At 44.2% G+C, this 27992-nt stretch overlaps 2 protein-coding genes and 1 non-coding gene across 6 annotated transcripts; 1 reads left to right on the top strand and 2 right to left on the bottom strand.

Moving 5' to 3' along the window:
- Window positions 1-466: 466 nt before the first annotated feature.
- On the top strand, window positions 467-7334 carry LOC117864088 (putative disease resistance protein RGA4). Of its 4 annotated transcripts, none has more exons than XM_034748084.2 (5): window positions 478-996; window positions 1162-2081; window positions 2196-2343; window positions 3633-5884; window positions 6019-6636. In XM_034748084.2, the coding sequence occupies exons 1-5, from the start codon at window positions 706-708 to the stop codon at window positions 6080-6082; spliced, it is 3675 nt and encodes a 1224-aa protein (XP_034603975.1). In that variant the 5' UTR covers window positions 478-705; the 3' UTR covers window positions 6083-6636. The 4 variants fall into 4 exon arrangements, 3 of the variants coding, with proteins under 3 accessions (XP_072151173.1, XP_034603975.1, XP_034603973.1); XR_004642340.2 differs by adding an exon at window positions 6757-7334 and having other exon boundaries at window positions 479-996; window positions 1162-2343; window positions 6019-6602; XM_034748082.2 differs by having other exon boundaries at window positions 479-996; window positions 1162-2343.
- A 1042-nt stretch (window positions 7335-8376) lies between these two features.
- LOC140220025 (disease resistance protein Pik-2-like) lies at window positions 8377-11617 on the bottom strand. The gene is made up of 2 exons (XM_072295073.1): window positions 10656-11617; window positions 8377-10557 (listed from the first exon to the last, which is right to left on the bottom strand). The coding sequence occupies exons 1-2, from the start codon at window positions 11615-11617 to the stop codon at window positions 8496-8498; spliced, it is 3024 nt and encodes a 1007-aa protein (XP_072151174.1). The 3' UTR covers window positions 8377-8495.
- Window positions 11618-12054: 437 nt separating this feature from the next.
- Window positions 12055-14019, bottom strand: LOC117864089 (uncharacterized). The gene is made up of 4 exons (XR_011898754.1): window positions 13774-14019; window positions 13558-13610; window positions 13038-13218; window positions 12055-12748 (listed from the first exon to the last, which is right to left on the bottom strand). It is a non-coding gene; the product is annotated as an uncharacterized protein (transcript).
- Window positions 14020-27992: the final 13973 nt, after the last annotated feature.

The raw sequence follows: 27992 nt of genomic DNA, 5'->3' as shown, positions 1-27992 counted from the left end.
ATTCGCATTTTCAGATCTGAAAATTGAGGCAACATGAGAACATTTTTTGCATTATTCTAATTTGGTGACTAATTTTGCAAAACCAGAAAGTAAAAAATGTATAATTAAAGAAAAACTATCCTCCGTGCTGATCTGAAAAACTAAGCTCTTGTTTACTTCGCGAATTTGGGAGGTGCCAAATTACTGTAGCAACACTGTAGCGTTTCGTTTGTATTTGTGAATTATTGTCCAAATATTGACTAATTAGGCTCAAAAGATTCGTCTCGCAAAGTACAACAAAACTGTGCAAATAGTTTTTGATTTCGTCTACATTTAGTACTCCATGCATGTACCGCAAGTTTGATGTGATGGGGAATCTTCTTTTTGCATAGTGTTAAAGTTGGGAGTTTGGAGGTAAGAGAACAAGGGCTAACATGAGAACCTTTAGTAGCTTAGAAGACAGAGCCGTGCATTTCTAAATGCGGTACTGATGAGAATGCATCTGCCCACTATCATTAGCTGGACCTGTTCAATTCCTGGAGAGCTGCTAATTGCACGCCCTTTTCCTATTCCACCATTATAGTATTATTACTATACACCACGCCCTTTTCTTCTTCTTCTTCTCTTACTCCCAACTCAAAGCTGAGGAGCCAGTGTCCAACCAAACACCAACGTCGCAAAAACATTGAAGCCGAACGGTGGATCCGATCGAGCAGGAAGGTGGCCATGTCCCAATGCAGCATCAAAGCGATGCATTCCTCGGCGGTCGTCAAGGTGGCCCGTGAGAAGTTGGTGACCGCCCTGGGAGATGCTGCGGTCACCATGCCGGAGGATCTGAGGCGCCACCTGGAGGAGTTGATGGGAAAGATGGAGACCATGGTGCAGGTGCTGGGGAACGCGGAGAGGCGTCCCGTACAGGAACAAGGGATGTGGGCGTGGCTGATGCGTCTCGAGGACGCCGCCTACGGCATCTGGGACATGGTCGACGAGATCCAAGCCAACAATAAGGGGGCACCGGTATGTGACTGGCAGTAGATCTAGCTGCCTACTATCCCCTGATTTGCCACCACGCATTAGAGAAGAGTTCTTACAAGCGCGGGTTTAAGCAGAAGTCCAGATCTAGCTACTTATTCATACTGTCACATACTTGTGCTGACCGGAATTCGTTCGCCGATTTTCTAGGTGACAGCGGTGCGCTGGCCCTGCCTCCCAACTGCAACTGCACGAAAAGGGAGGATCACGGCCAGCACGGTGGATAAGGCGAAGGAAAACATCGGAAACTTGTTAGCGCAACACTTTCAGGCGAGTTGCGGATTTTCGTGGGCCGACAGTACAGGAAAACTCGAGCAATCTGTTGATGATGCTCATACAGGAACAGAATCTTTTGTTGATGAAGAAGAATGCATCGTGGGAAAGGAAGGAGAAAAACAGGAGATAATGGCTGCCATCTTATCTGCAGCGAGGGAGAGCAGCAGAGGGCTCTTCGTTCTGGCTATCTGCGGTGTTGGAGGGGTAGGCAAGACAACTATTGCAAAAATGGTTTTCAGTGATACCACCATAATCAGAGATTACGCTCGGGCCTGGGTCTATGTAGGAAAGGAATTTGACTTGAAGAAAATAGGCAATTGCATCCTTTCTCAACTGTCCAATAAAGGCGAGCATCAGGACTCAAGTGATGTGGAGTTGACAATGAAGCGCCTTGATGTGTTACTTGGTGGTGGTAATAAGGTACTCATTGTTCTGGATGACGTATGGGACGAGGGGGCCTCTGCCTTCGATGGGTTAAAGCGTATGCTGGGTGCAGGGAAGAATGACAGTAAGGTGATTGTCATGGTAACCACGCGCAATGCGCAAAACTTCTTAGATGCGAATTATAGATGCGAAACTTCCCCCCTAAGTCATACCGAGTCAATGGAACTGATATATCGGAAATGTGGCTTTGCATCTAGAACTGAGGAGGCTCGGATGGAGCTTCAGGAGATACTACACAAGATTGCTACCAAGTGCATGGGTCTTCCTTTAGCAATTCACGCACTTGGGTACACGCTGCGGTCCAAGACTCGTGAAGAAATCATATCGGTGCTCAACAGTGATTTCTGGAAGTACTCTCTTGAAATGCACCTCCCCCATCTTTCATTTTCGTTAGCTCTTCAATGCATGCCACCGAATCTTAGATTATGCTTTGCTTACTGTGCAATCTTTCCACGAGGCCACAGTATACTTAAAGACGACCTGGTTCACCACTGGACTGCTCTCCAGCTTATCGAACCATCGGATAGGCTCTCTACCAGGCAGCTGGCTGACAAGTATATTGGGATGCTTTTGGGCATGTCATTCCTTCAACATTCAGTACTGCCGCCTTCGGTGAGTTCCTTCAATCACCATTTTAGTACTTCTCGGCCACCTCTTCCTGCTGCTTTTCCTTTCCTTTTTCGTTTCCGGAAACATGACAATTCTAAACACACACCCTTTTTAGTCAAGTAATTAATTAACACTATGTGTGCAGAAATTATCATATTGTAGTAAGCATGAATGTGCTGGTGCATATATCCATATTACATGATACACAACAACTATCTGTACCTCGTTGCATCATACAATTTCTTTTTAGTTAATGATATTTCCCTACTACTTGTATTTTTTGTTTTCCATTTTTTCTGGCTCCAACAAAAATGCTTGTCTATTCTAATTGAAGTCTCGTTCTGAAATTTTTTCTTAAAACTCTTTCAATACTAGCTAGGAGTTAGAATAGTTACCAAATATCACCCGTCCTTACTTTAAAATGTATCTATAAAATACCGCTCTTTCATAAATGCTCCCAAACTGCACAATTCACCTTTAATGTGTGTTGAGTTAGAGAAGCGTATACACAAAGGAAACCGGTAGCCTTGATTCAGGAAGGCTTAATCCAATTCTTTCTGGCACATGGACACAAACATGCAATCACAGATGCATATGTCCACATGTACACCCACATATGTGTTTTGAGTTAGAGGTCAACCCTCGCGTACCATAGCCACATGATTCACACCTGAATGCACCCAAGTGTTGAGCATTCGAGATGTCTTAAGCTCAAATTTGGGTGCATAGAATCCTCTACTACCAAGATCCGGATCCGGACCAAATAGAGATATATTATGCCTTTGTGTCTTTACTTCCTTGATCCGAGTGAGTTTTCTTCTTGTCTATTGATGCTATTGCCATCTAAAGTCCAGTTTGGATCAGCTAGAGCTAATGATTAGCTAGGTGGAGACAATTGTTAGCTGGCTGGCTGAGTGTTGTTAGATGAGGATTAGCTGAGATTGTCTGGATAAGCTAGAGCTAAAATTAGATGGATAGTTAGCTCTAGCTGGATGGATCCAAACAGACCCACATGACCGTGCTTCTAAACCCAAATCCTCATCTTTGTAATACAATTAATAAGAAAAACAAACCTATCTACAACTAGTGATGCCCTCAACACCATGATCACTTGTTTTACCTCAATAGATTCTTATATCCCATCTATCTGAAGAGAGGCCAAAAAATATAAATAGCTAGTACTGGCTGATTTATGGCGAAATCTATACAGTATGTAATAAGAATACCCGTTTCATAATAGACAAGTACACAAACAATCAGAGACACTAATGCAGCTTGTACCTTTCATGCAGGACGATAGCAGTGCAGCGTACTTCACATTGCACGATTTAATATATGACTGTGCACACGCGGCTTCATCGGGAAAATTGATTATTTCGGATGATGAAAACAGTTACCAACATTTCATGCAGAAAAACAGCTATCGATATGCAGGGCTCACCAATTCTGACGTCAGTCAACAGAATTTATCTGGTATATTGTCAGCCCAGCTAAGGATGCTCCTTTTTCATGGATGTAGCAATAAGCAGTTCAGTGATGATTTGTTCTCATCTGCCAAATACCTGAGTGTCTTGGATTTAAGAGACTGCTGGCTACAGAAACTACCAGATTCTATTTTTCAGTTAAGGCAGCTTAGGTATCTTAATTTGTCAGGATCCTCTAAGCTTGTAAATCTACCGGATTCATTTGGCAATCTATTAAATTTGGGGCATATTGATCTATCAGGCTGTTCTCAGTTTTTAGAACTGCCAGCTTCATTTTGCAATCTCACAAATGTCATGCATATCGATCTATCAGGCTGCTCTGGGCTCTTAGAACTGCCAGCTTCATTTGGCAACCTCACAAATGCCATGCATATTGATCTATCAGGCTGCTCGGGGCTTTTAGAACTGCCGGCTTCATTTGGCAATCTCACAAATGCGGTGCACATCAATCTTTCAGGCTGCATTGGGCTGAAAACCCTGCTGCCCGAATCGTTTGGTGTTCTTAAAAAGTTGGAACATCTTGATCTATCTTCTTGCTCTTGCCTTGAAGGGATCCCTAGTGTTGTGGATGGCCTTACCAATCTCCAGCATCTCAACTTGTCACACCCTTGCTGTTATCTTTCTGAACACAGGTTCCATCTCAAGGCACTAAAAGATAAATGGGTCAAGCTCAGCAACCTCCGGTATTTGAACTTATCCATGTGCCTGAATCCTATACTTTGCTATCTTCCAGAAAAGGAGGGGACTGAATACATTGACAGTATCAGTCACCTAGATAATCTGGAGCATTTGGACCTCTCTCATAACATATTTCTTTTTGAAATACCTAAAAGTCTAGGTGAGCTCAGTCAACTACAAACACTGAATCTGTCGGGCTGTTCTAGACTCAAGAGAATAGAGAAATGGATGGGAGAAAGGAATTGTCCAAAGAAGCCTCTAGTTGTGAGTAACTGCCTGGGTCTGGAAAGATATCAGTTTGTTGTTCACACTGATGAAGGAGCAAATAGAAGCAACCTTGCTCAGCTCAAGGATGTGAGTTGCAAAGAGGTGGAGATAAGCCGCCTTGAAAAGGTAATATCTACAGAGGAAGCACAGAACATAGGATTGACGGAGAAAAAAAAGCTCCAGAAGTTGGCACTTGTTTGGAGTGCGGGCCGTGACGATGTATCTTTCAAGGACGGAGCTTTGTTAGCAGAGCTAGTGCCACCACAAAATTTGCAGTACTTTGAGCTACATGGTTATAGCAGCGAGTACCTCCCTGCTTGGTTGACATCTAGCATATTTTCGCATCTCCCTAATCTTGTGGAGGTTACCATGGTGGACATTCCGAGTTGCAGCAATTTACCATCAGTTGGTGTACTGGCCAACCTGCAAAGGCTGATTCTTAGAAGGGTGGCTAAGGTCACAAGAATCGACGCTGGCTACTTGAGTGGTGGCAGCAAAGCAGCATTCCGTCGACTCATGCATGTTACCCTGGATGATATGGTAAACCTGAAAGAGCTGGATACCTACAGTAGTAGTGACAATTTCGTGTTCCCCACCTTAGATGAATTGGTGATAAACAAATGTCCCGAGTTAAGGTTTGGAGATTCCCCACCTAAGACCCGGATGCTTGTGATTTCAGATTGCAACCAATTGATGATGTATCCAGAGAAGAGAGGGAAACATGATAATAGTTCCACTTGTACCACATCTGCTCCAGTAACTGAAGTGGTGATCGAAAGCTGCGAGGTGCCTCTGCATAGCTTACATATCAGGAATTGCAGTGAGAAGATCATCTCACCAGAGATTATGAAGGGCCGCCTATTGTCGCTCCAGTTACTGTCTTTCTCTCACTGTGCCAGCTTGACCTATCTACCAGAACATGTGGTTCAGGACACCTCTATCAGGGAACTCATCATCCATGGATGTCATGGCATCAAATCTTTGCCGCGGAGTATATATGAGAAAAAGAACAAACACTACCCTCATCTGCGTATTCGGGACTGTCCAGAGTTGAAGAAGTGGTGTGAATTAGAGGAGAACAAAACGAAGTGCGCTCACATCCACTTAATATTTGAGTATGTGCCTGGAATCACAATCTCTCTTACATATGGTTCATAAAATTAATAATATTTCCTTTTCTATAGAAATAAAAAATAGAATACCCATAGTTTGCTAAGCAAAGTGTTGACCTGACTTTATGGCTTGGCAGAGAATCTGGCACTAGCGAGCCTGAGACAACCACTCACGGGAAACGTCAGATCGAGCCGATGTGAAAATTGCACAACCCGTGAGAGATTATACCAGCATGTCATGTATATGTGATGACGGCTCCAGACGACGTTTAACAGCATGCAGCAGGAGAGTGCTGGGGTGCAGTCTGTCGTGACTCCGGCCAGCCAAACTCTAAGGGCCACTTTGGAAGCTCAGGTTAATTAACCCTGGGAAGAATGACCCTACGGGGATTTATTTTGGATTTTGAAATCCCCCTCCATGGGTTAATTCAGATTGAGAAAGGACACAACACACAAGAGAGTGATTTGGCCCTCCATGCCACATGGCATGTGGGGTCAGGGGCTCAGGGTCACATATTAACGGGACTTGGACAGTCAAATCCTAAATAGCCCTTCTACTAACGTCATGTCTTGAAAATCTCCCATCAAGATTTTAATCCCGTGAGAGTGATGGTACGGTTTTGATACTATGTAATGTTCGGGCTGATTTCAAATGATGAGTGCATCTGTAGTCCCTGAATCCAGACACTCCTAGGATTCTTAGGACAGATTAAACAAAGAGGTAAAACTCAATTATACCCATCATTATTTTGGCAGCTGTGAGTTAATTTGATTGCATACAGTATGCTTCTACCGGAGTAATACTGAGTGGTTGAAGAATGTCTTGTACACATCGGATGATCCTATGCTGCTGCTTTTTTTTTTTTTGAAACTAGGATGGTCCGGTGATGAACACTAGAGTATTGTCAATGCATGCGCAGTGAAGATCCACTAGCTGGTTGTTGAGGTGGCAAGTTCAAATAGAGCGCACGATATCCCAATGCGAAGAGCCATTGTGCACGTTATACACACTGGATGTTCCTATGTACACTACTATTCGGTGTTTTGGAGCCATTGGGCTAGCGGCTAGTTCGAATTGTTGAACTACATTGTAAGCTTGGTGTGCACCAGTGTTTTGAGCCTGCCGGGTGGTTCACCCGCAAATCGTTGACCCTCCACCTTAGTGTGAAGAAGTGGCAATGCCTTTGTGCAGGGACACATAGATCCTTTCCATGGTATATCAATCTCCAAAATAAAGATGGCGTCAAGTGATCTGAAGAGATGCTAGAGGCGAATACTACCTGCTGGAGTGGCTAGTTGTTCATCTGGTTTGGCTATTTCTTAGCTAGACTGGAACAAGCTTGGTGACCACTGACCAGGAACATATCTTTGAGTGTAATTCCAATATGGATGAGAATTGGTGATTTGCACATCGACACCACATTCTAAATCCTTATACTGAGTTTGCATCTCATCCTTGCTTATCTCCTTACTTACCACACTTACGTTTTCACATTTATTTCATGCAACTAGTGTGCCTTGACTTCCCTAGAGTAGCGTGGTAGCATAGGCTCTTGGTCTCAGAACTCTTTGTGGGTAGGGAGAAAGCACACTAGATAAACATTAAAGCACATCCTGGTAGATATGAATAATTTTATTTTGAGCACTGCTTTAGTGAAAAAGCTTAGCATTATCTTGACTTGTCCTAATTTGTCACAACCCCTAGGACCAAGAGTACTGGTCGAAAAAACACTGTAAATAAAGATTCATGCAAAACAAGTAGTGAATTAATAATAATTTCTTGATCTAGCAATAAACACCTAAAAACATATTGAAAAATTCAAAAAATTAGCCTAGTACTTGACAATCTGTTTTTTTAGCATTGCTTGAAGTACCTCATATCTAACAAATAGAATGCAATTCAAAGGAATGAAAATTCCAAACCAAGGGTTCGTTTAGCAGACACCAATGATCTAATGGACTCCAAACTTGGACAAACTAAGGGCACATTTGGTAGCACTCTACTCAAGGTAATCCTGCTCCACTCCTAAACCTTCAAACCATATGCATTAGCTCCACCAACTCCAGCTCAAAGAAAAATGCAGATCTAGTGGACTAGCTCCAAGGATTTTAAAATGCGGAGGGGACCAGCTACAAAGTTTTTTGTGAAGCTCCTCATGGGTGCTCTAAATACAACGTTTCAAACCTTCTCGTGTAGTGAGGTAATTAACCACAATTGCCATTGGTTACGCATACCCTTTTGCTCTTCCCATGTTCCTTCTTACTCTCTATCCGCAAACTAGAAAGAACAAAAGCGGAACAGGCATGGAGTATTATTCTTCTAGGGACGGAGGATGGAGTATTATTCTAGACACATTTTCACAAAACTCTTTGAAAAACTGAATATTAGCTGAAGTGTTGGTACGTGTTAAGAAAACCTGCGACAAAGGGCGGGTAAGTTCATCACTTACACTAATTATAACAAGTACATAATAAGTTTGAAAATAAAGAGACAGTAAAATGCAACACCTGAAGCAAGTAATTTACTAAAGACTTTTCAAACATGCATAACTGTCAATATGATGATACACAGGAAGCTCACAATGACTCAGAAAACAACCCAAACAATTTGATATTAGTCTTCATCTGTCGTGGTGATATGAAAGATTATCCTGACCACGGACTTTTTGGCAGGATCTCCTCTTACTGCACTCTTCATCTCTTCTACTATATGGTTGGTCATAGCTTCGCCATCTTTGTCATTTAATCTCAAATACACCTCTTCGAGTCTTGCAAGGTTCTCTACGCCATAAATGCCCTCCAATATTTTGAACCGCACCTCAAGCCTTTGAAGCTTTGCCATGGTATTTTCCATAAAGCTCACCAATGGAACGACAGGAGCACACAACCGAAGAAGCTTAAGGTTCTCAAATCCACCATTCGGAAATACGATGTGCCCATCTGAGAACAACTTATTTTTTGCAAGAATGGCCATAATTTCTGGACCCTGTTTTTCTGCAGCAAGTGTAAAGGTGAGGGAGAATAATGTTTTGAGCTTGCTTAGCTTGCTTAAGTTGTCTTTCCGGAGAGCTGTTATTGATAAGGTCAACTTAGTGACAGCATCAAGTTGTGTGATCCAAACAGGGAGCTGAACCATCATGCCACATAACTCAAGGGCAATAAGTGATTCTGGTGGAGATGTCATCTCATCCAGACATTTGAGGAACTTGGATGACTCATCATGGATTACAAGGGTGTGCAGAGAGTAGCCACAGAGGTACTGGATAGAGGAACTTAATTTCAAATTCGCACTATCGCCTGTGAGTTCGAGCTTGTAAATGGCAAGTTTCCTCAGGTCCGTCAAATGGTGAAGGTCTTCTAATTCCCCAACAATCCCAATGCCTGATAGTACGCGCAGGCCCTTCATCTTCTGCTTCTTCACAAACTCTTCTGGGAGCTTCAGTGCCCTGCGTGTTTCTTTGTCACCGCCAAGTATGTTGATGAGTCGTTCAAGGCTGCAAACTTCTTTAGGCAGCTTAACAATCTTTGTCTCCCTTATGTCCAGTGTCTCTAGATTCTGAAGCTTTCCAATAGCTTTAGGAAGCTCCTTAGTATCTGTTCTTCGGAGGCTGAGATACTTGAGAAGAAGCATGCCACATATTTCCTTGGCGTGTTGCTCTTTGATATCCGTGCAGCCCTCAAGATCCAGGACCTGCACAATTGTTCCAAACTTGAACGAATTGGAGGGCAGTTGCTTCAAGCTTTCAAACATGGTGAGTGACCGGACATGGGACAGGTTCATCTTTTCCGTATCCTTTGCACGCTTGGGATCACTCCCTTGGAGGGACAGCCGGCGAACTTTGCTGCTTGGTGGGTGCATGAGCCAGTGGCCCCCAACCACGGTGATGAAATTCTCTTCACTTGCCTTGGATACAATGTGCTCAAGAACCATGTCATGGACTACACATTGCTTGATCTTCCCGCTGCTGCTGTGCTCCACTGATCGTATCATCTTCCTCCTCACAAGATGGCCAAAGTACGTCTCAGCAACATCCTCCACACTCATCCCGTCCTTCTCACTAACAAAGCCTTCAGCTATCCATCGTCTTATTAAGCGCTTCCTGCTAATCCTGCTGCCCTTGGGAAATATGCTCAAATACAGGGAGCAGGTGATGATCTCAGCAGGCATATCATTGTAGCAATGACTAACTATCCTGCCTAACTCCTCCTGGGTAAGACCTTTCCTTGTATCCTTACCCGCCTCAGCAGGGGTGGAATTAAGGATGTCCCCACTCTTCAATTCTTCGCGCCTCTTCTTGTCAGGAAATAATTTAGTATAGATTTTATCCCAGTCCAGATGTTTGTGTGAGTTGCAGGCCACATAACCAGACATGGCCACTATTGCCAATGGCAAACCCCCACATACCTTCCATACCTCCTCTGGAACACTTACATTTTCACTTGGTTTGGATTCAGAGTAAGCTTGGTTAAATAACTCCATGGATTTTCCAAGGGAAAGAGGGACAACTTTATGAACACGATCGCCTTCTTGTCCTCTACGCGCTGTAGCAACTGCTGGGAACCGAGTAGTAACTATTATTCTTCCTCGTTCACTATGCTTATCAGTTTGAGGAAATGCCTTTCTGATATCCTCCAACGTCGTTGCAGACCACACATCATCAATCACAACCAAATAACTGTCAAGAAAAGAACATACACAGTTTGATGAGGACAGGAGTAATTTAATCCTGGCATGTGGTATTTATATGTTGTATGTACAGAGTACAGCACGCACCTGTTTTTCTGGAAGTGGCCCTTGAGCTCGTCGTTGAGCTGGTTTCGCTTGGTGCCACCCTTCGTTTCCTGCGCGGTGCCGAGGCATCGGCACTTGGCCTTAATTGTCGACTTGCCTCTCCTGATTTGAGCTTGCAAGCCTTCCAAGGCTGCTGCGAGACGGCTCTCTTCCGAACGGCCGTGTCGCTCCTGATCCTTGTTGCTCTGAGGCTTGACTTGACTCCTTATGTTGTCCAGGATAGCCTCAATGTTGGAACTCTGAGACACCGTCACCATGGCACGGCAGCCAAATTGGTCCCCGAGTTTCTTGTACAATGCGGTGGCGATGCTAGTCTTCCCAACTCCTCCGTAGCCGACGATGGACAGAACACCAGCCTTCTTTGTCTTGTCAGTCACCCAGTGTTCCAGCTTCTCCATGAACTCGTCCACACCCACGGGGTCCATGGCGGCAACAAGAGCAAGGCTCCTGTCCTGGTTTCCAGCAGCGTCGAATCCCTCTGCAGCTGAATTTTTACCCTTGGCCGCTTCGAGATTGTTGACGCCGTACCTTTGCCGCCGCTCGCTGATCTGCTGCGCCCGTACCTTGAGGTCGGAGATCTTGCCGGCGATGTCGCGGCGAGGCCACCACGTCAGGACCTCGTAGACGTTGCTGACGAGGAAGTAGCAGCAGATGTCGCCGCGGAGCCAGCGGGGGTTGTGGATGCGGTTGCCCGAGTCGTCGACGCAGTCCTCCACATCGTAGGTCATGTCGCGGATCTGCTTCATCCAGTCCTTCATCCGGTGGTCCTGCTCCGCGTCGCCGAGGTCACGGAGGAAGGACTGCATGGTGCGGAGCTCGTCGGTGATGTACTGCAGGTCGCGGCCGACGCCCCGGATGAGGGTGTAATCCTGGGCGAGGAGGCTGCCGAGCTTGCCCAGCAGAGACTTCACGGTGGACTCCGATGCGCCCACCACCAGATCCATAGTGGCAGGTGGTAGGCTGCGATTGCTCACACAGTGGAGTGGTGTGGATTCTGCAGTGTCGATATGGCTGCGGATGGCTGGGTTGTTGGGGAGAAGAAGCAGCAGCAGCAAGAACTGCGGGGGTGAGAGCAAGGCAGCAAGCACTCCTAGTCCTACCAACTGCCGCACTGCTGAACTGTAAAGCCCAAGGGGGCCAGCTAGCTAGTTTTCTTTTCGTCTCCCTTGTGCACACGCGCACGGACAAAGAGCGAGGTCCCTGGACACGAATTCACTCGTTTCTTTTCGTTAGCACAAGCACAAACAGCGCAAGTCAGGCAACTTCTTTTGATTTTGTTCACCGCTTCTGCCATAGAATAATTATTAATGACACCTTGTTTATTTTACAAAAAAGGTATTGCTTGCTTATATTTTACAAACCATCTATTTAGAGTAGAGAATAACGAATTGGACTATTCCATACCTGCTAGAGATCCTGAACAAAATTCCCAGTTTCAGTACAGCATCGCTCAACTGAATCATCTAGAATAGGCAGGGAGCATACTAGTCTTGGAAGGGCAGCAGTATAGACCATGATTCACATCCCTACCGCGAGTACTGAAATTTGGTTACATAAGTACAGCAACAGAACAATGATCATCTCAACACTGGATTTTGCTGAGAAGTGGATCTCTTGCTCGTCCTTATTCATTTCTCTAAATACTGCTCTGAGTCACTAGTGCCCGACATGCCCGAGGAGGTGCAACGCACCTATGTTGATGTGGTTTGAGCGCGCCATGAACTCCTCCGCCAACCACCGTGTCCTTGACTTCGCTCCGCCATTACTATCCCGGCTAGGAGTTCCCTGAGCAAGACCGGTCACCTCCAAGGCCACATCCACGCGCCGCTGAGGAGCTGGAGCTGTGTGCAGCGACACCACCGCTCCAAGCGCCACCAACTGGCTATACAGAGGAGTACGACGCATTCACTCCAGCCGAAGCGCCCCACATCAACCCACGGAGACCAAGTTTCAACGGCTCTACAAGCTTTTCTCCAAAAGATCCTAGGCAGGTTCTTCGTCTGCCTCAGCACTTGCCACCGCGTCGCGGACTGTCGGGATCCAGTCCGTTGCTTCCGTTGCCGCCGTTCCGGCCACTGCAGGCACCCAAAACATATTGCATAAATCAAATGCTTATGTCGGGATCAAGTAAGTGCGAGATGGATAAACATATTGCCTAAAATCTGCAGTGGTGTATACAAGGCCCAAATTCAATGCAACACTATCTATCACCGCCTAATGCTTTGCAGCTGTGCATAAATCAAATCAACGTCTCACAATTTCAGATATTTTTCTACATGTATCTTGTATTTCCCTTTAGATATATATGATTCAGAACTTATAACACAGTTGATATAAGGAAATGCCTTCAATTCTATTGCTTACTTCTTGTAGAGATGACCAAGAAATAAGATATGGTTTATCTCTTCAATTTTAATTCCACTTCCACGGACCTTTAAGTGGATAGTTGTCTTCCATTATAGTCAGAATCACTATATTACCATATATTATAGTTGTTGCTTGCTGTTGAGCCTTCACTCTTGAACAAATAAAATTGGATAGGGACCTAGATAAGATAAGAAGTATGAGAACATTAGCATCCACTTTGCAACAATGTAACATGAGAAAATCATTGATACAAAACATTTCAAGCTCCCATCATGCAATGCAAGACACGATTATTGTTACATTACAGACATCAAGCATACTTGAGGCTCCAATACCTAATTGAATATCAATTATCTCTACTAAGTACAAATGGAAACTCCTGTGCTTTGTGCTGCCGCCGCCGGCAGCTTTGTGCCGCACACAGAAGCACAGAACACAAACATTGACATCCAAAAAGCGAAGAACCTTGTCATGGATGCGGAATGGTTGATGATAGACAACCCCAACTCCTAATTACCTGAGCACGAGCTACAGCTCCAAGCCTGGACAGCAGAGGAGGCGCCGTTCGCCCTAATCAGATTGCCCAAGCAGAACAAATAAGCACATCGGATGAACCCAAACCATCATCAAACGAACGCACAACACCAAAAATTGCGAGAATTTCGGATAAGATTGGAACTGGGCATTGACCGAGAAGCACTGTTAGGTGCAGGGGAATAGAGGTGGCGTGGACCTGGGTACCGGTAGAGGCGAGGGTGCAGCTGGACCTGGCCATCCTTGACGCGACGAGAGCTCCGAATGCCATGGTTGGCGCTCTAGATTGGTGCGGCTCCGGCGGTGGCGACGGCTTGAGGGGGCGGGGGACGAAGATGAGGCGGGTCCGCTTGAACCCTAGGCGTCGCCGTCGATGGAGGGGAGGGGAGCGGATGAGGAAAAAAATGGGGGAGGTGGGCAGCGGGGGTGGAGCGGACGGCGCAGAAGCGGAATCGTCGATCGGATGGCTCGAAACGTCCGGTGGGATGTCCATCGGGGGAAGCGAAGAAAAAAACAGATCTATTCGCATTTTCAGATCTGAAAATTGAGGCAACATGAGAACATTTTTTGCATTATTCTAATTTGGTGACTAATTTTGCAAAACCAGAAATTAAAAAATGTATAATTAAAGAAAAAACTATCCTCCGTGCTGATCTGAAAAGAACCGGTCCGGTCATCACGACTTTTCATGGCAATGGCTCTGTTTTATTCTTGAATGCATCTCTTTATACTGTGTATTACAGCAATTGATTACTGTAAAGTATGCCACAAAATAGTTTAATCAACAATGACCAGTTGTTTCCCCGATGCACCTAACCTTTAGTAGCTTAGAAGACACAAGACAGAGCCGTGCATTTCTTAATGCGGTACTGATGACCATCTATTTATGCATCTACTGCCCACTATCATTAGCTGGACCTGTTCAATTCATGGAGAGCTGCTAATTGCTCGCCCGTTTCCTATTCCACCATTACACTATGATCGTGCCCGTGCTTTGCTACGGGCGGTAAAATTTTTTAGCGGTAAAATTTTTTAGTGCAACAGATGAAGCATGACAAATATTCACTATTCCTATGAATACAATAAATTTTACAACACTGTGCATCTCATGACAAATTATATTCAATAGACAGAAGCATAGATGCTACCATGTAATTGTTAAAAGGGTGGAGTATATGAATTTTCAGAACAAATTCAGGTCCATTCGTTCTAGCAGCACCATGCTTTACCTCTACGTTCTTAGCAGCACCACATCGTCAGATTACTCCACATTCATCACATTTTATATGCAATAAAAAATATAAAAGCTTCATTTTTTATTCTAAATAATATTTTCTTGCTTCGATGCGCCCTCAATTTCAGCGACAAAAATAAAAAAAGATATCTTCTAGATATACCTGCTTTTTTCTGATGAAAATGGATCCCATTCGAGTTAATGCCGCTTTCTGCTAATGTGTAAAATGATCTTATTGAAATATTTTACCAGACGAAACTTTGGATGCTCTAGAAGTAATAATCAGAGCTTACCTTTCTATCACCTTTCACATTATCCTTTAGTATGCTCTCCCTGTATTCTGTGCATTTAAACCAAAGAAAAAAAACTATGCAACTATTCCTTCATGGCATGCTAAAAATGAAATCAGTGGACAGATCGAACATTCTCACGTCCATGTTGCATCAAGTAATAGGTGTTGGCATGAAGCCAAGTAATGTTTTGCTACAACTCGGGGAGGCTTTTGCGTTCAAAGTTCAATGGTGATTTTGCCGTTATTTTTACAACTTTGTGATTTTAACCCTCCTTTTTCAAAAAAGAATGGGTTTGCCCTTACTCTGTCAAGAGCATCTAACGGTGTCAATTCATCCATTAAAAGACAAGCGCGCCCATTTAGATTTGCCAACACCTTTTTTTTTTAAGGAATAGGAGGGGTGAACCCCTACCGAAATAAATTAAATTGAGAGTAAAAGTACAAGTACAAACTGAGAGAACAGGTCTAACAGAAGCAAAGCAAAACAAAGAACATCTAAGAAAAAACAACTCAAAAAAAGGCAATCCAAGGGAAGAAGAGCTAGGCTACAAGAGACAGCTGGAAAACTACAGAGCATTAATCCAGTGTAAAATATCTTCCTGAAGTTGAGAGTTCACTTTGTGCTAAGCAACCGCGCACAGTTCTGAAATGAAATGTCTTCTAACCCCTTGGACGGAGGGAGTTGAGTTGGAGAATGTCCATTCATTTCTAGATGTCCAAATGCTCCAAGACATAAGAATGATAATTTCCATGAAGAAGCATGATCGGAGTCATCTCCTGATGGCGCTAAAAATGGAAAAGGGCTCTCTCGTGGCGGCAAAGGTGATGCCAATGGCCGCCCAACAAGCTTTAGCAAAATTGCACCGAAGGAAGAGGTGTGATGCTGTTTCTCTTTTCTGGAGAATACACATTTCACATGTAATGGATTCCAGCTGCATGGATCTCCTGTTTAGAATATCTCTTGTGTTAAGCCTATCTTTGAGAAGTAGGCAGAAAAAAACCTAATGCTTTGCCAACACCTTTTGAAGAACTTTGTATTTATCCTCATTTTGGCATTAAGTACGCGGACACAAAAATAAACATAATTGTCGTATATATATATGGCCCACCAGAAGGTCTGGATAGATCCGCATATGGGGGTGTACACTGAGGCGTACTAGACATAGAGGCTACGATGAAGGACGGCGTAGTCTACATGGAGTCCAAGGGGCTAGTCGAGGATAAGAAAACTATTCTTGCTAGTTGGAGTTGAACATTCGATTTGTAATAAATTAAATTGGGACCTGTAATATGTTAGTTGGATTGTTGTAATCTCTGGACTCGTCTTCATACGAGTATACTTATTTCGATCGGAAATACGTGATTGTATCGGGTGAAACGCGATAGACTACCATTTTAATTCGATTAAAGTGTCTATTCGCATTTGAGGTGATATTGAGCAGACTTTAGACAGGTTAATTTGGGTGATGCTGCTATAGACTACTCGAAGAAGAAGGAGGAGGGCGCGCTGCTCTGCGACGTCGACGAGGAGGCGTCGCTGCTGTGAAGATCCAGTCTGCCATGTCGTGTTTAGGGGGGAGATTATTAGGAATAAACACGTCCTGGAGGAGTTTGTTCCGAGTGAGGCGTTACGTCGTGCGTGTGTGTCGCACCGTGCCGCGTCCATGGTGCGTAGGTTTAGCTCATGTACGTGTCGCGTCGCGCACGATGTCTAGGTAGGTGGAGTCGAGGATCATGCGAGCTGGGGTTGCAGTGGAACGTGTGATCAGAGTCTATTGGAGGAGTTGGGTGCATGGCGCGGGTCCTACCGAGGATGCTGCCATGACCGGGTCGAGCGAAGGGCTCGCGGTACGGTCATGGACGAGCATGTCGTGCAAAGATCGGGCGCAATGGCCGCAGTGGAGGGGAGCTCCTAGCCTATTTGTACTCGTGTGCTCCTCAGTGCTCGGCGTGTCTAGTGTTCTCGAGTGTGAGTGAGGGTTAGGACTAGTTCCATCAGAGCTCCGTAGTCCACCAGCCGACTATCTCTCTATGTTTCTTGCTGCCTTATCCTCTCACTGTCAGGATCGGGCGCTCGGCAACGGCAGCGGCGGCCGGCGGACGCATGATGCTCAGAGCTTCTGCGGGCAACGCGGCAAGGTCGGGGCTCCTGGTTTCAATATTCGGAGAATCGATTGCCACGGACGCACATGAACCGCAGCACCCACACGATACGAGTAGGTTTCCCTTCGTTTCATCATTTGTTGCCTTGCCTTGGACTTGGTAGCTACCTGGTGAAGACGATTGAGGATTGGGAGAGGTGAGGGCATGAAATTCTGTTGAACTTCGGTGAAAACCAAACGCCAAACCGAAAGTACCGACACCGAAATCGTCGGGTTTTGATTTTTACGAGGCTACGCGACTGATAGCTTCCCAAACACATCTGTTAATATACCTTTCACCAGACCCTCAGCCTGCTTATAGTAAACAACTCAAGGATCGGTGGCTGGCTACACCTTCATGTACAGGGACAAGATGTGCTGATGACTGCGTTTGCTTTAGCAAGACACGAAACCGGCAAAATTTGGAAATGCATCAGATTGCGACATGCTCCGTATCAAAGTTGTAGTACGTAGTCTACAAGATCTACAACTTTGTTATTGTGTCCTTTTTTTTTATCGAGAGCGTTTAGCTAGGTTTCCAAAATCACAGTTGAGGGTTCTATAAGAAACAATAAAAAAAATAAATTGTTTGATGCCATGAGTGACCCAAAGGAATAAAAATTCAACTTTTACATGCTCACATTGTACGAGGTTCAAGGACCCGTTTTTTTTCCACTTAACAAGCAGCCGTACGGACGCTTACAGAAATGGAAATGATCTATTTCTACGATATATCTCTTACATACAAGCAGTTGCTACAGCTACTTGTACAAATTAAATCAATTTTTGATAGCTGACCCAAGTACAATTGTCATGCAAGTTCATGTGATCGATAAGACCGTAAGTCTGCCTTGTGGAGTACATGCACATTTAACTAAATAAAGCTTTACCTCGGGCTTTGCACGTCTATCCTCGGGCTAGTATCCTCCTGTTGTGTCACTATCTATGAATCTATCCAGCACCCAGGGGCGGAACCAGGATGAACACCTCGGGGTGGGGGGGGGGCTAAATAGTAGAGATTAAGGACTAGAGCTAGAAATTAATGGTGATTTGAGACTTTATCTACAGTATTTTACAAATAAAATCAGGCTCTCAGGGGGGCCTAGCCCCCCCACCCCGTGGATCCGCCCCTGACCTCCCACATGCATGGATACCCAATGTTCTGACTGCTGCGTTAGCTCAAAACGAGCCAGAAAAGTTGGGGTTGCATCAGTACTGTGGATCGGCCAATACTGCACGCATATATGGTTAGTAGGACATGATGAGTATTGTTAATGCAAGTATGATTAGTAGGACTAGGACCACAAGAAACACAGGAGAAAATGGAATTCCATTTGAAATTTTTAAGATGCCATCATTCTAGAATAATGAATGGAAACGTGAAAGGGAATCACGGCTTTTGGATGAGGGGACTCGTGACAAGAGTTGTAGAGATCACATATTCGGTTGGAGTAAATTCAAATAGATAATAAATATTATGATATGTATGCCATTATTTTACTTGTGTAAATAAATTGTGCCATTTCCTAGAATTTTTATTGGAGTTTGGCGGTTATCCCTGCTGGCATGGCATGTACATTATTCTTTACTTTCGGCAAACACTCACCAAAATATTGCTGGATTGCTCCTATCAGCGATTTTTGCGACAGTGACTTCACTAAGTTAGCACGTGGATAATATAAGAGTTTGCTGCATTAATAATTAGAAATCCAAGAATTCACATGCACTTGACAGTGCTAGCTTTCTCCACCAGGTCAAATGGTAAAATATACTACATCTCTTTATTTAATTTTAATCGATGATGCCACATACAGTACTGGAGATTACACATACACGTAATATAAACTAAAAATTGAAGCTACAAACACGGCTGGGTACTGCCTGCCCATACATCAAGAAGCAATGCATGTGGGTACAATATATGTGAATGTTACCTGATGTAGATGCAAGATCCATTATCATCTACTTCACAGTATTACAAAGCTTAGTCAACAACTAGGTTGGCTTGGTGCCGAAGCATCCCACAATGATGCTGAACCTCTGGATGAGGCACGTGAAGACGCCCCAAGGAGTGCCACATATGATTCCACCAATAGCGCAGGAGCCGATGCTGTTAAGGAGGCAGTCCTTGCAGTCGTTGGAGCAGTTCCTCCCAATATCATCAAGTAGGCCCAACTCCTGCCGGGGCAATGCCGTAGTGGCACTTGCCCCAGCTAATCCCGGCATCAGCTCGCTAGCTGGTCCTCCAGCAGATCCCGGGGTCGTCAGCTTGCGCTCGCCGCTGGCGCTGCCCTCGCCGGTGCCGAAGCAGTTCTCAACGAGGTCGATGTTCTCGATGAAGCACATGGCCACGACCAATGGGTCCAAACAGATAATTCCATCAGCAAAGCAGGGCACGATGGTGAAAAAAAGGCACCTCATGCAGTCGACGGAGCAATTGCTTCCGAGATCAAGTAGCGATAGCTCCTGCTGGAGCAAAGTGGCGACACCAGCGGTCGTAGTGGCACTTCCTCCAGCGGATCCTGGCGTGAGCTCGTTGGCGGTTCCTCCACCAGATCCCGGGGTCGTCGTCTTGCCGCCAGCGATGTCTCCAGCAGGTCCCGGCGGCGTCAGCTCGCTGCCGCCGGCGATGCCTCCAGCAGCTCCCGGCGGCGTCAGCTCGCTGGTGGTGCCCCCAGCTGAACCCAGCGTCACCTCGGCCATCGTGACCATCATATCAGGAGGAAAAGGACGGCCATGGGTGCCATGCGGCCGGTAGGTGGTGTACGTTGATGTGTGGTTGTGTGGTAGTGTAGAAGAATTAAGCGTATGTGGGTTGGAATCAGGCTTACGAGCCGGGCACTATTTATAGACAGATCGTGGTCGGAAATCGGAATCCATGTGGTTGTTCCCACCCACAGGCCACAGCCCACAGGATATGATGGGCATGGAGTTCAATTCCATCGAGCCTACATCGATCAATCAGTATCATTATTGCTTCAAAAAAATAATCTTTTTGCAGGCCACCATCGGTTTTTTTCCCCTCACAATCGGACTGTAACTTCTAACGCTGCTGCAGTTCATTTGCCTTGTCAATAGGCTACCGACCGCTTTTGTAAATTCATATTCACATTTGGTATACATAAGTCGTCCGCTTGTAGGAATGCCTCCGTTTCGATCGATAAGAGTTCGACCTATGGGACTGATTGTGAAAATGGCCATTTCCACGACCCAGTCCTCTTAAGAACTTGTTGAAATGTCTAAAAATACATTTATAACTTCTACATAACACCAACTTCAAATTACAAATCTCGTAGAGCTCGGCGGGTTAAAAACTTTATTTTGATAACTTTCATTCGAGATCGTTTTTTACGGGCCGAAATATTCGATACAACTTCTCATATATATTTTTGAATTGTTGTTAAAAAATATCAGATTGTGACATGTTCCGTATCAAAGTTGTAGTACGTAGTCTACGAGATCTACAACTTTGTTACTGTGTCCTTTTTTTTTGATTGAGAGCGTTTAGGTTTTCAAAATCACAGTTGAGGGTTCTATAAGAAACAATAAAAAATAAATTGTTAATTTGATGCCATGAGTGAACCAAAGGAATAAATTCAACTTTTGCACGTCTTCCTGCTCACATAGTATGTATGAGGTTCAAGGGCCCGGGGTTCGAATCCCTGGAAACATGTTTTTTTTTTGTCACAACACATTTCTACAAGCGGCCGTGCACTAAAGCCATATTTCTACACGCAGCCGTCCTAGGATGGCTGCTTGTAAGCAGTCGTACGGACAGTTACAGAAATGGAAATGGTCTATTTCTACAATATATCTCTTACATACAAGCAGTTGCTACAGATACTTGTACAAATCTTACTATTACTAATTGGAGGCTCCTTTTGAAGCCTCTAGGTGAAGCCACCTAGGATTCTTAGGTGGACACTCTAGGAAAAGAGAGAAATCCTAGAAATTCTCACAAAAAAGCAAAACATCCGACCATTAATCGATAGATTTAAATCATCATAGCCATTAAATCTATTATGTTTTCTAAAAAATTACCCACCTATGCCATTATGAAAATAGCCTAAAGTAACCCCCTAAATCTATATATAAATTACCCACCTCTGTCATTATATAAAATAAACTAAAGTAACCCCCTACTCTTCATCAAAATTACCCACTTATGCCATTATAAACAATATTTAAAATAACCCCCTAATTTGCAACCAAATTGCCCACCGCTATTACTTAAAAACTTAAAACTTAAAGTAACCTGTTAAATTTGCATCTATATTACCCACACATGCCATTATTAAAAATAACATGATAACCCTATGTTTGAATCAAATAACCTTAATTAAAATATACAATAATATATGATTCTAAATCGTCTATATCTTGCACTATTGGTATATGATATAATAATTAAGTTCTATACACATGATGTGTCACCATTTATAAAGATATAGAGGAAGTGATGAGAATATAGATTTCTATGTTAAAATTGTATCATAAACTTAGGGTTCATTAAACAAATTCAAGCGCATACCTGCGATGCAAAGTGAAAAGTTAAAGATTATAAATGTGAATGAAAATATTATAGAGTAATTACTAACTAAAATCTATCACAATTGGATGAAGATAATAAGTATATATCTATTGTGTTTGAATATTTAACAAACGAGAGGTAGCTTATGGTAATAATTTTTTAGCAATGTAGTCCTATTTTTTTCCATTGGAGACTCCGCATTAGTTCCCATGAGACAAGCTAGAAAAAAAAAGAGACAAATTCTCATAAAAATCAAAAACATCAAACACCAATCCTGTAAACTCTAATAATCATAGCCATTGATCTATTATATTTTCTAAAAAGTTACCCACCACTATCATTGTGAAAATATTCAAAAATGAGCTCTAAACCTATATCTAAATTACCGAGCTCAGTTATTATAAAAAATAATCTAAAGTAATATCATAATCTTCATCCAATTTACTAATACATAATAAAGCATAACTTAAAATGTCATTCTAAAATTTTATCTATATTACCCACGTAAGTTGTTATTAAAAATAACATAAATTAAACATCTAAATCTTAATCTAATTATCTTCATGTGCATCATACATTAATGTCAAAAACAAAATAATATATGATTCTAAATAACCTATTTATGTCATTATTAATATAAAAATACTAAGTTAAAGTATATACACATGATGAGTGTCACCATTTAGACCATTTATACATGTACGTGAGGAATTGATGAAAAATATTGATTTGTATGCTAAACATAATGTATGGAGGATTGGAGGTGCGATACAAAATGGAAAAAGTATGAATATGGATGAAAAAGTGCATAGAGTAATTATTAATTAAAAATCAATCACAATTGGACAAAGATAGGTACATATCTATATAAGTATTATGTTGACGTATTGAAAAAAAAAATAAGTGAGTAGTAGGTAATACATTTTGATTATTAGCTAGAAGTTTAATTTCTAAATAATTTTCAAATACAATAGCTTCTAAAAATATTAGCCCGTGCGGGAGCACGGGTTGATGGACTAGTTAAATCAAATTTCGATAGCTTACCCATACAGTTGTCATGCAAATTAATGTGATCGATAAGACCGTAAGTCTATAAATTCCTACCTTGTGGAGTACATGCATGCTGTCACATGACTAATTAATTATGATACTATTAAACAAGGAATAAATAAGCTTTGCACGTCTATCCTCGGGCGCGCCTAGGGCTGCTGTTTGATCGGCATGCCACTCGGAGCGTCCTCAACTCTGTAGAGACGAAGGAGGAAGAGGAAGTTGGGTTGGAAAAGATTAGGGTTTGAAGATAAAAAGTAAAAGGTATTCGATGTGATCCATTGGATAAACCCTCGATCGACTGTGACCTTTTATATTTATAAGGTGGGGTCGTAATCTACATTTACTTCCTAATTCTACTCGGACTAGGGCAAACTGGTCAGACCGCTTTGTATTGCCAGACTGGCTACAAGGCCTCAACCAGTCATACTGTTTTGATAGACCGTTGAGACCGGTCGATCTCGCCAGATTGGCTAGCTGCCAATTTGAACCACCAATAAAATATTTAGTAATTACATATTTTTCTTTGAACTGTTTGGCATGTCACTTAGATCTTCCTACAAAAGTGTATAAAATTTTGTACATTGGAGCAACACCAACATCATTTGCTAGATTCCTCCTATTAGTTACTATGCTGAATCCCATGAATCATTCATTTCGTTGCCTTGGACTTGGTAGCTACCTGGTGACGACGATTGAGGATTGGGAGGAGGTGAAGGCATGGACTTGGATTGAACTTCAGTGAAACCCGAACATCAAACCGAAAATACCGACAGTAAAATCGTCATTTTTTATTTTACGAGGCACCGATCGGTTCCTGATTTTGTCCCACCGAAATTTTGCAATATCGAAGAAACCGAACCGAATTGTCGGTTTAAACCGAATGCCCACTCCGAGTGATGCCAGAGCACATAGGTATAAACTAGAGACTGTTCACATACACACAATGTATATACTAATTGAAGGTATATAGTTACATCCTGCCCGTGCACGCCAAGCTTTTCGGTCCATTATCGAAATAAGTTTCATCAGGGTCTATTTATGAAAATAGATTTCTAAAAGGCTAAATTACACAAAAAACATGGACTGGAGGCTTCCATGCGTGGAGCAGCTCCCGAGATCAAGGAGGGCCAATTCGGTAGGACAATGATCGATACGATGGGCACACAATTCACATCAAGGATCAAACCTACGTCTGTAGCCATAATGTAACACATGTATAGGATTGTGACGGTTGCTGCCTTATAGCAAGGCAGGAAGATGGCCCCCCAAAGTTGTTTGCAGCAGCTACAGGGCAGGCATCAGAGCAACCATAGAGTAGCCATGGGTTGGTGTGTCCATCCCTTATCGAAAAAACGAAAAAAGAAGTCACTAGGAAACATGTCTTGTGTGGTATTGTTTGTCACCGGCAAAATGACCACTTACGGTTTCAAAGTATAGATGGCTATCAACTTTTAAGTCCATTTCGAGAGATTTTCAAGTACAAAAGCTGAGCACGTGACAATGGGCACCATCATTACCCGGTAACAATTCTTTTTGTATGGGGCACAGCTATGCTCGTGCTCGTGCCCACACAATCATCAAGTATGTGAGCTAGTTTCCTCCTGTTGTGTCACTATCTATGAATCCATCAAGCACCATATCCCACGTGCATGGATACCAAATGTTCTGACTGCTGCGTTAGCTCAAAACGAGCTAGAAAAGTTGGGATTGCATCAGTACTGTGGATCGGCCAATACTGCACATATATATGATTAGTAGGACATGATGAGTACTGTTAATGCAAGTATGATTAGTAGGACTAGGACCACAAGAAACACAGGAGAAAATGGAATTCCATTTGAAATTTTTAAGATGCCATCATTCTAGAATAATGAATGGAAACGTTAAAGGGAATCACGGCTTTTGGATGAGGGGACTCGTGACAAGAGTTGTAGAGATCACGGTTGGAGTAAATTCAAATAGATAATAAATATTATGATATATATACCATTAGCATATCAGCAAGTAATATAAAAAAGCACGTTGCATCTACACGTTCCTATACTTTGTAATAGATGAAGATAGGTCCTAATCCCACCCGAGGATGTGTAGATGGGTTAGTTTGCATGCTCTACTCCGATCCGAGATAGAATTTCGGTAACACCTCCCCGCTGTTCTCCAAATACACGTCCTGGCAGAGAGATTGTGTATCCAGAGAACAACAGGAAAATGCTGCTGAAACTCTATCACGGATTGGAGTAGAGCATGGAACCTAACCGCACCTACACATCCTCGGGTTGTCCAAAAAATGTGTACAATTCGAAACAGATATGATTATAGATATGCAAAGATCTACATATTTCCAACCATATCTCTTTCAAACGGGAGATGCCTGGCTAGGTTACGTGATATACGAACATCATACGGAAAGAGAGGTGTAGGATGCCTCACCTTGCTGTCCTGCAAAGTGACGAGTCGAGGACGGTAAAGAAGCCTCTCCTGCAAGAAAAGGAATATAGTAGTGTCAAATCTAAATTTTGGCAGCACCTCCCCTGCACGGGGAGGTTCCCAAAACCCGTAACAAATAAAACGGCACGATGGCCGACAACCACATCCACACCAAACAAACGGCACGATGGCCGACAACCACATACACATCTTATACCTTGCAAAAACACGACAACTCGAGGGTGTGGGGCGGCGGGAGGGCAAGGTGCAGGCGGCAGGGTGGGGCAGGGAGCGGCGGCAAAAACCTGCAATGGATGTCCAAAGAAAAAAGGTTAGCTATTTTCTCATATTTTATCAAGTATCAGATTATTCCTTTGTCTTACTTCGTTTATCAATGCACTAGTATGATAGTTCTTTCTTAGATTATCGCAAATAGTTTCAATGACAAGCTAACGATCACAAGTAAAACAAAAAAAATACATTCCAGAGACCCAGCAGAACCTCAGCTTTGAGTTCTATTGTTTGAATCTAAAGTTTGTGCATATGTAAAGAAGTCACATGCAGATTGCAGTTTTTATCTTTGGATCAAGATGGATGATATCAAATGTTGTGTTTTATTGTGTGAGAGGACCGGGACAGATTGACATTGTAAATAGAATACTTTAGTTTTGCATAGAGATCACTTTGATCATTTTTCAATATCCCAGTATGAAAATCCTATGTCGTTTTTCAAACTGGAATGGTCATAAAAGAAAAAAAAAGAATGTGGCAGTCTCAAGTTGAGCACTAGCTAGTGATGTATCATGAACTAAAAAATGTTCCTCTGTGGTTCTGCCTAATAGTTGAGATGAACAGTCAGGAGACAAAATGCAAAAACAACTGTGGTTCTGCCTAATAGTTGAGATGAACAGTCAGGAGACAAAATGCAAAAACAAATGAGGTATCTGTAGATGCAAAAAAACAGTCAGCTAGGACATACTAGTGCATTGATACGGAGCAATCTGATGCTTGATAAAATATGACTGGTCACCGTGTCAGGAGCAATTGATAAACGAAGGCTGGTCACCGCCATTACTGTCCCGGCCAGGAGCAATTACTTCCCTGAGCAAGACTGGTCACCTCCAAGGCCACATCTGCGGCAGGTCTACCACCGGCCTAGCGTGGCAGGTCACCCCCCGCCACGCGGACACCCCCCGCCACGCGCCGCTGAAGAGCTGGAGCCAGGCTGCAGCCGTGTGCAGCGACGCCACTGCTCCAATCGCCACCAACCGGTGATACGGAGGAGTACGGTGCATTCACTCCAGCCGAAGCGCCCCACATCAACCCGCGGCGACCAAGCTTTAATGAATCTGCAAGCTTTTCGTCAAAAGACCCTGGGTAGGTGCTTCGTCTGCCTCAGCACTCGCCACCGCGTCATGGACTGTCGGGATCCAGTCCGTTGCTTCCGTTGTCGCCGTTCCGGCCACCGTGAGCACGACTACAAGGCCCTCAACGCCGACCGCACCCCAGCCCACTGGGCCCCGGAGCCTGAGCCAGAAGAGGAAGAACTCCCTCCGCCGCCACCGCGCGCCGAAGGTCTCGTCATGCTGTAGGTCGGCGACCTCGCGACCCGCCCGGAGGAGGAGACCTGCTTCATCCCCGCCTCGTATGCCATCGATGCTGACCTCCACGACTGGGAGCACACCACCTTGGTCTCCTGGGCCATGCGCGCCCCACCCAACACCGGAGCGGCTGAGGTGGTGGTGGCCATCCGTGATGAGTTCCGGCTTCGATAGGAAAAGGTCACTGTCACCAAGCACCATCCTGAGGCCTTCCTTATCAGGTTCAAGTACAACAAGCACTGCAAGGAGGCGGTCAAGAAGGGTTTCGCCAAGCGCCAGAGGATCAAGATCCACTTCATCAAGTGGAGGAGCGTCAACCATGTGCAGGGGGTGATGCTCCTGTACAGGGTGCGCCACTGCTTGGATGGCATTCCAGGCCATGCTTGGATAGAGGACATAGCCGTGTACAGGGTGCGCCACTGCTTGGATGGCATTCCAGGCCATGCTTGGATAGAGGACATAGCCGAAAAGATCATCAGTAAGTCTTGTGCTCTTGAGAACATTGAGACAAATCTTATGTGCTCTGCAGAGACAAAAACAATTGATCTTTGGGCATGGGTTGCGGATCCATGTGCCATCACCAAGAAGGTCCGCCTGAACTTCACCAGCTAATTAAGAGACAAGCAGCTCGCCTCTGTTCTGATCACGGAGACGCCGCCAGAGCGCTGGCAACATGGACGCAAGTACTGTGTCTACCTGCATCTGGATGAAATCCACGACTGCACAGTGCAACGGTCGACCACAGTGGTGCCCTGACGTCGGCCAAGCATCGTCTCCCTGGTTGGCACCTGGGAGTGGCGGATGGCGCAAAGGTGCCCAGCCGCCTCTTTGAGATCTTCCCGCACCACCCGCCCCCGCCTGCTCCCTACCAGCCCCGCAGGGGTAGAGAGGACACAGCGGAACGAAGGGGCAGGGAGGACATGGTGGAGCGATGAGGTAAGGACAAGGATGAGTGTGCTCGGCATGGGTACAACAATGACCACCCGCGCACCGGCAACCACCGCAACCGCAAAAGGCCGGACTTTGAGGATGACGACATCAGCGGTGACGGGAGCGCGCGGGACAGGCGTGCTCACCACGGCTACAAGACGGGCGGCCACGACGACATCTACCATGAGCGGGAGCAGTCACTGCGTCGG

Source organism: Setaria viridis, chromosome 7, assembly GCF_005286985.2.
Source record: "Setaria viridis chromosome 7, Setaria_viridis_v4.0, whole genome shotgun sequence".
NCBI lineage: Eukaryota > Viridiplantae > Streptophyta > Magnoliopsida > Poales > Poaceae > Setaria > Setaria viridis.
The sequence above is the reverse complement of the archived record's forward strand: the minus strand, read 5'-3'. Positions and strand labels throughout refer to the sequence as shown.

Bases quoted from the DNA above. Each gene is read 5' to 3' on its own strand.
- LOC117864088 (XM_034748082.2), top strand. From the start codon at position 706: ATGTCCCAATGCAGCATCAAAGCGATGCATTCCTCGGCGGTCGTCAAG. The intron at 997-1,161 runs GTATGTGACTGG...CCGATTTTCTAG, and splicing joins CCAACAATAAGGGGGCACCG to GTGACAGCGGTGCGCTGGCC. The intron at 2,344-3,632 runs GTGAGTTCCTTC...CCTTTCATGCAG, and splicing joins ATTCAGTACTGCCGCCTTCG to GACGATAGCAGTGCAGCGTA.
- LOC140220025 (XM_072295073.1), bottom strand. From the start codon at position 11,617: ATGGATCTGGTGGTGGGCGCATCGGAGTCCACCGTGAAGTCTCTGCTG. The intron at 10,558-10,655 runs GTGCGTGCTGTA...TTTTCTTGACAG, and splicing joins GGCCACTTCCAGAAAAACAG to TTATTTGGTTGTGATTGATG.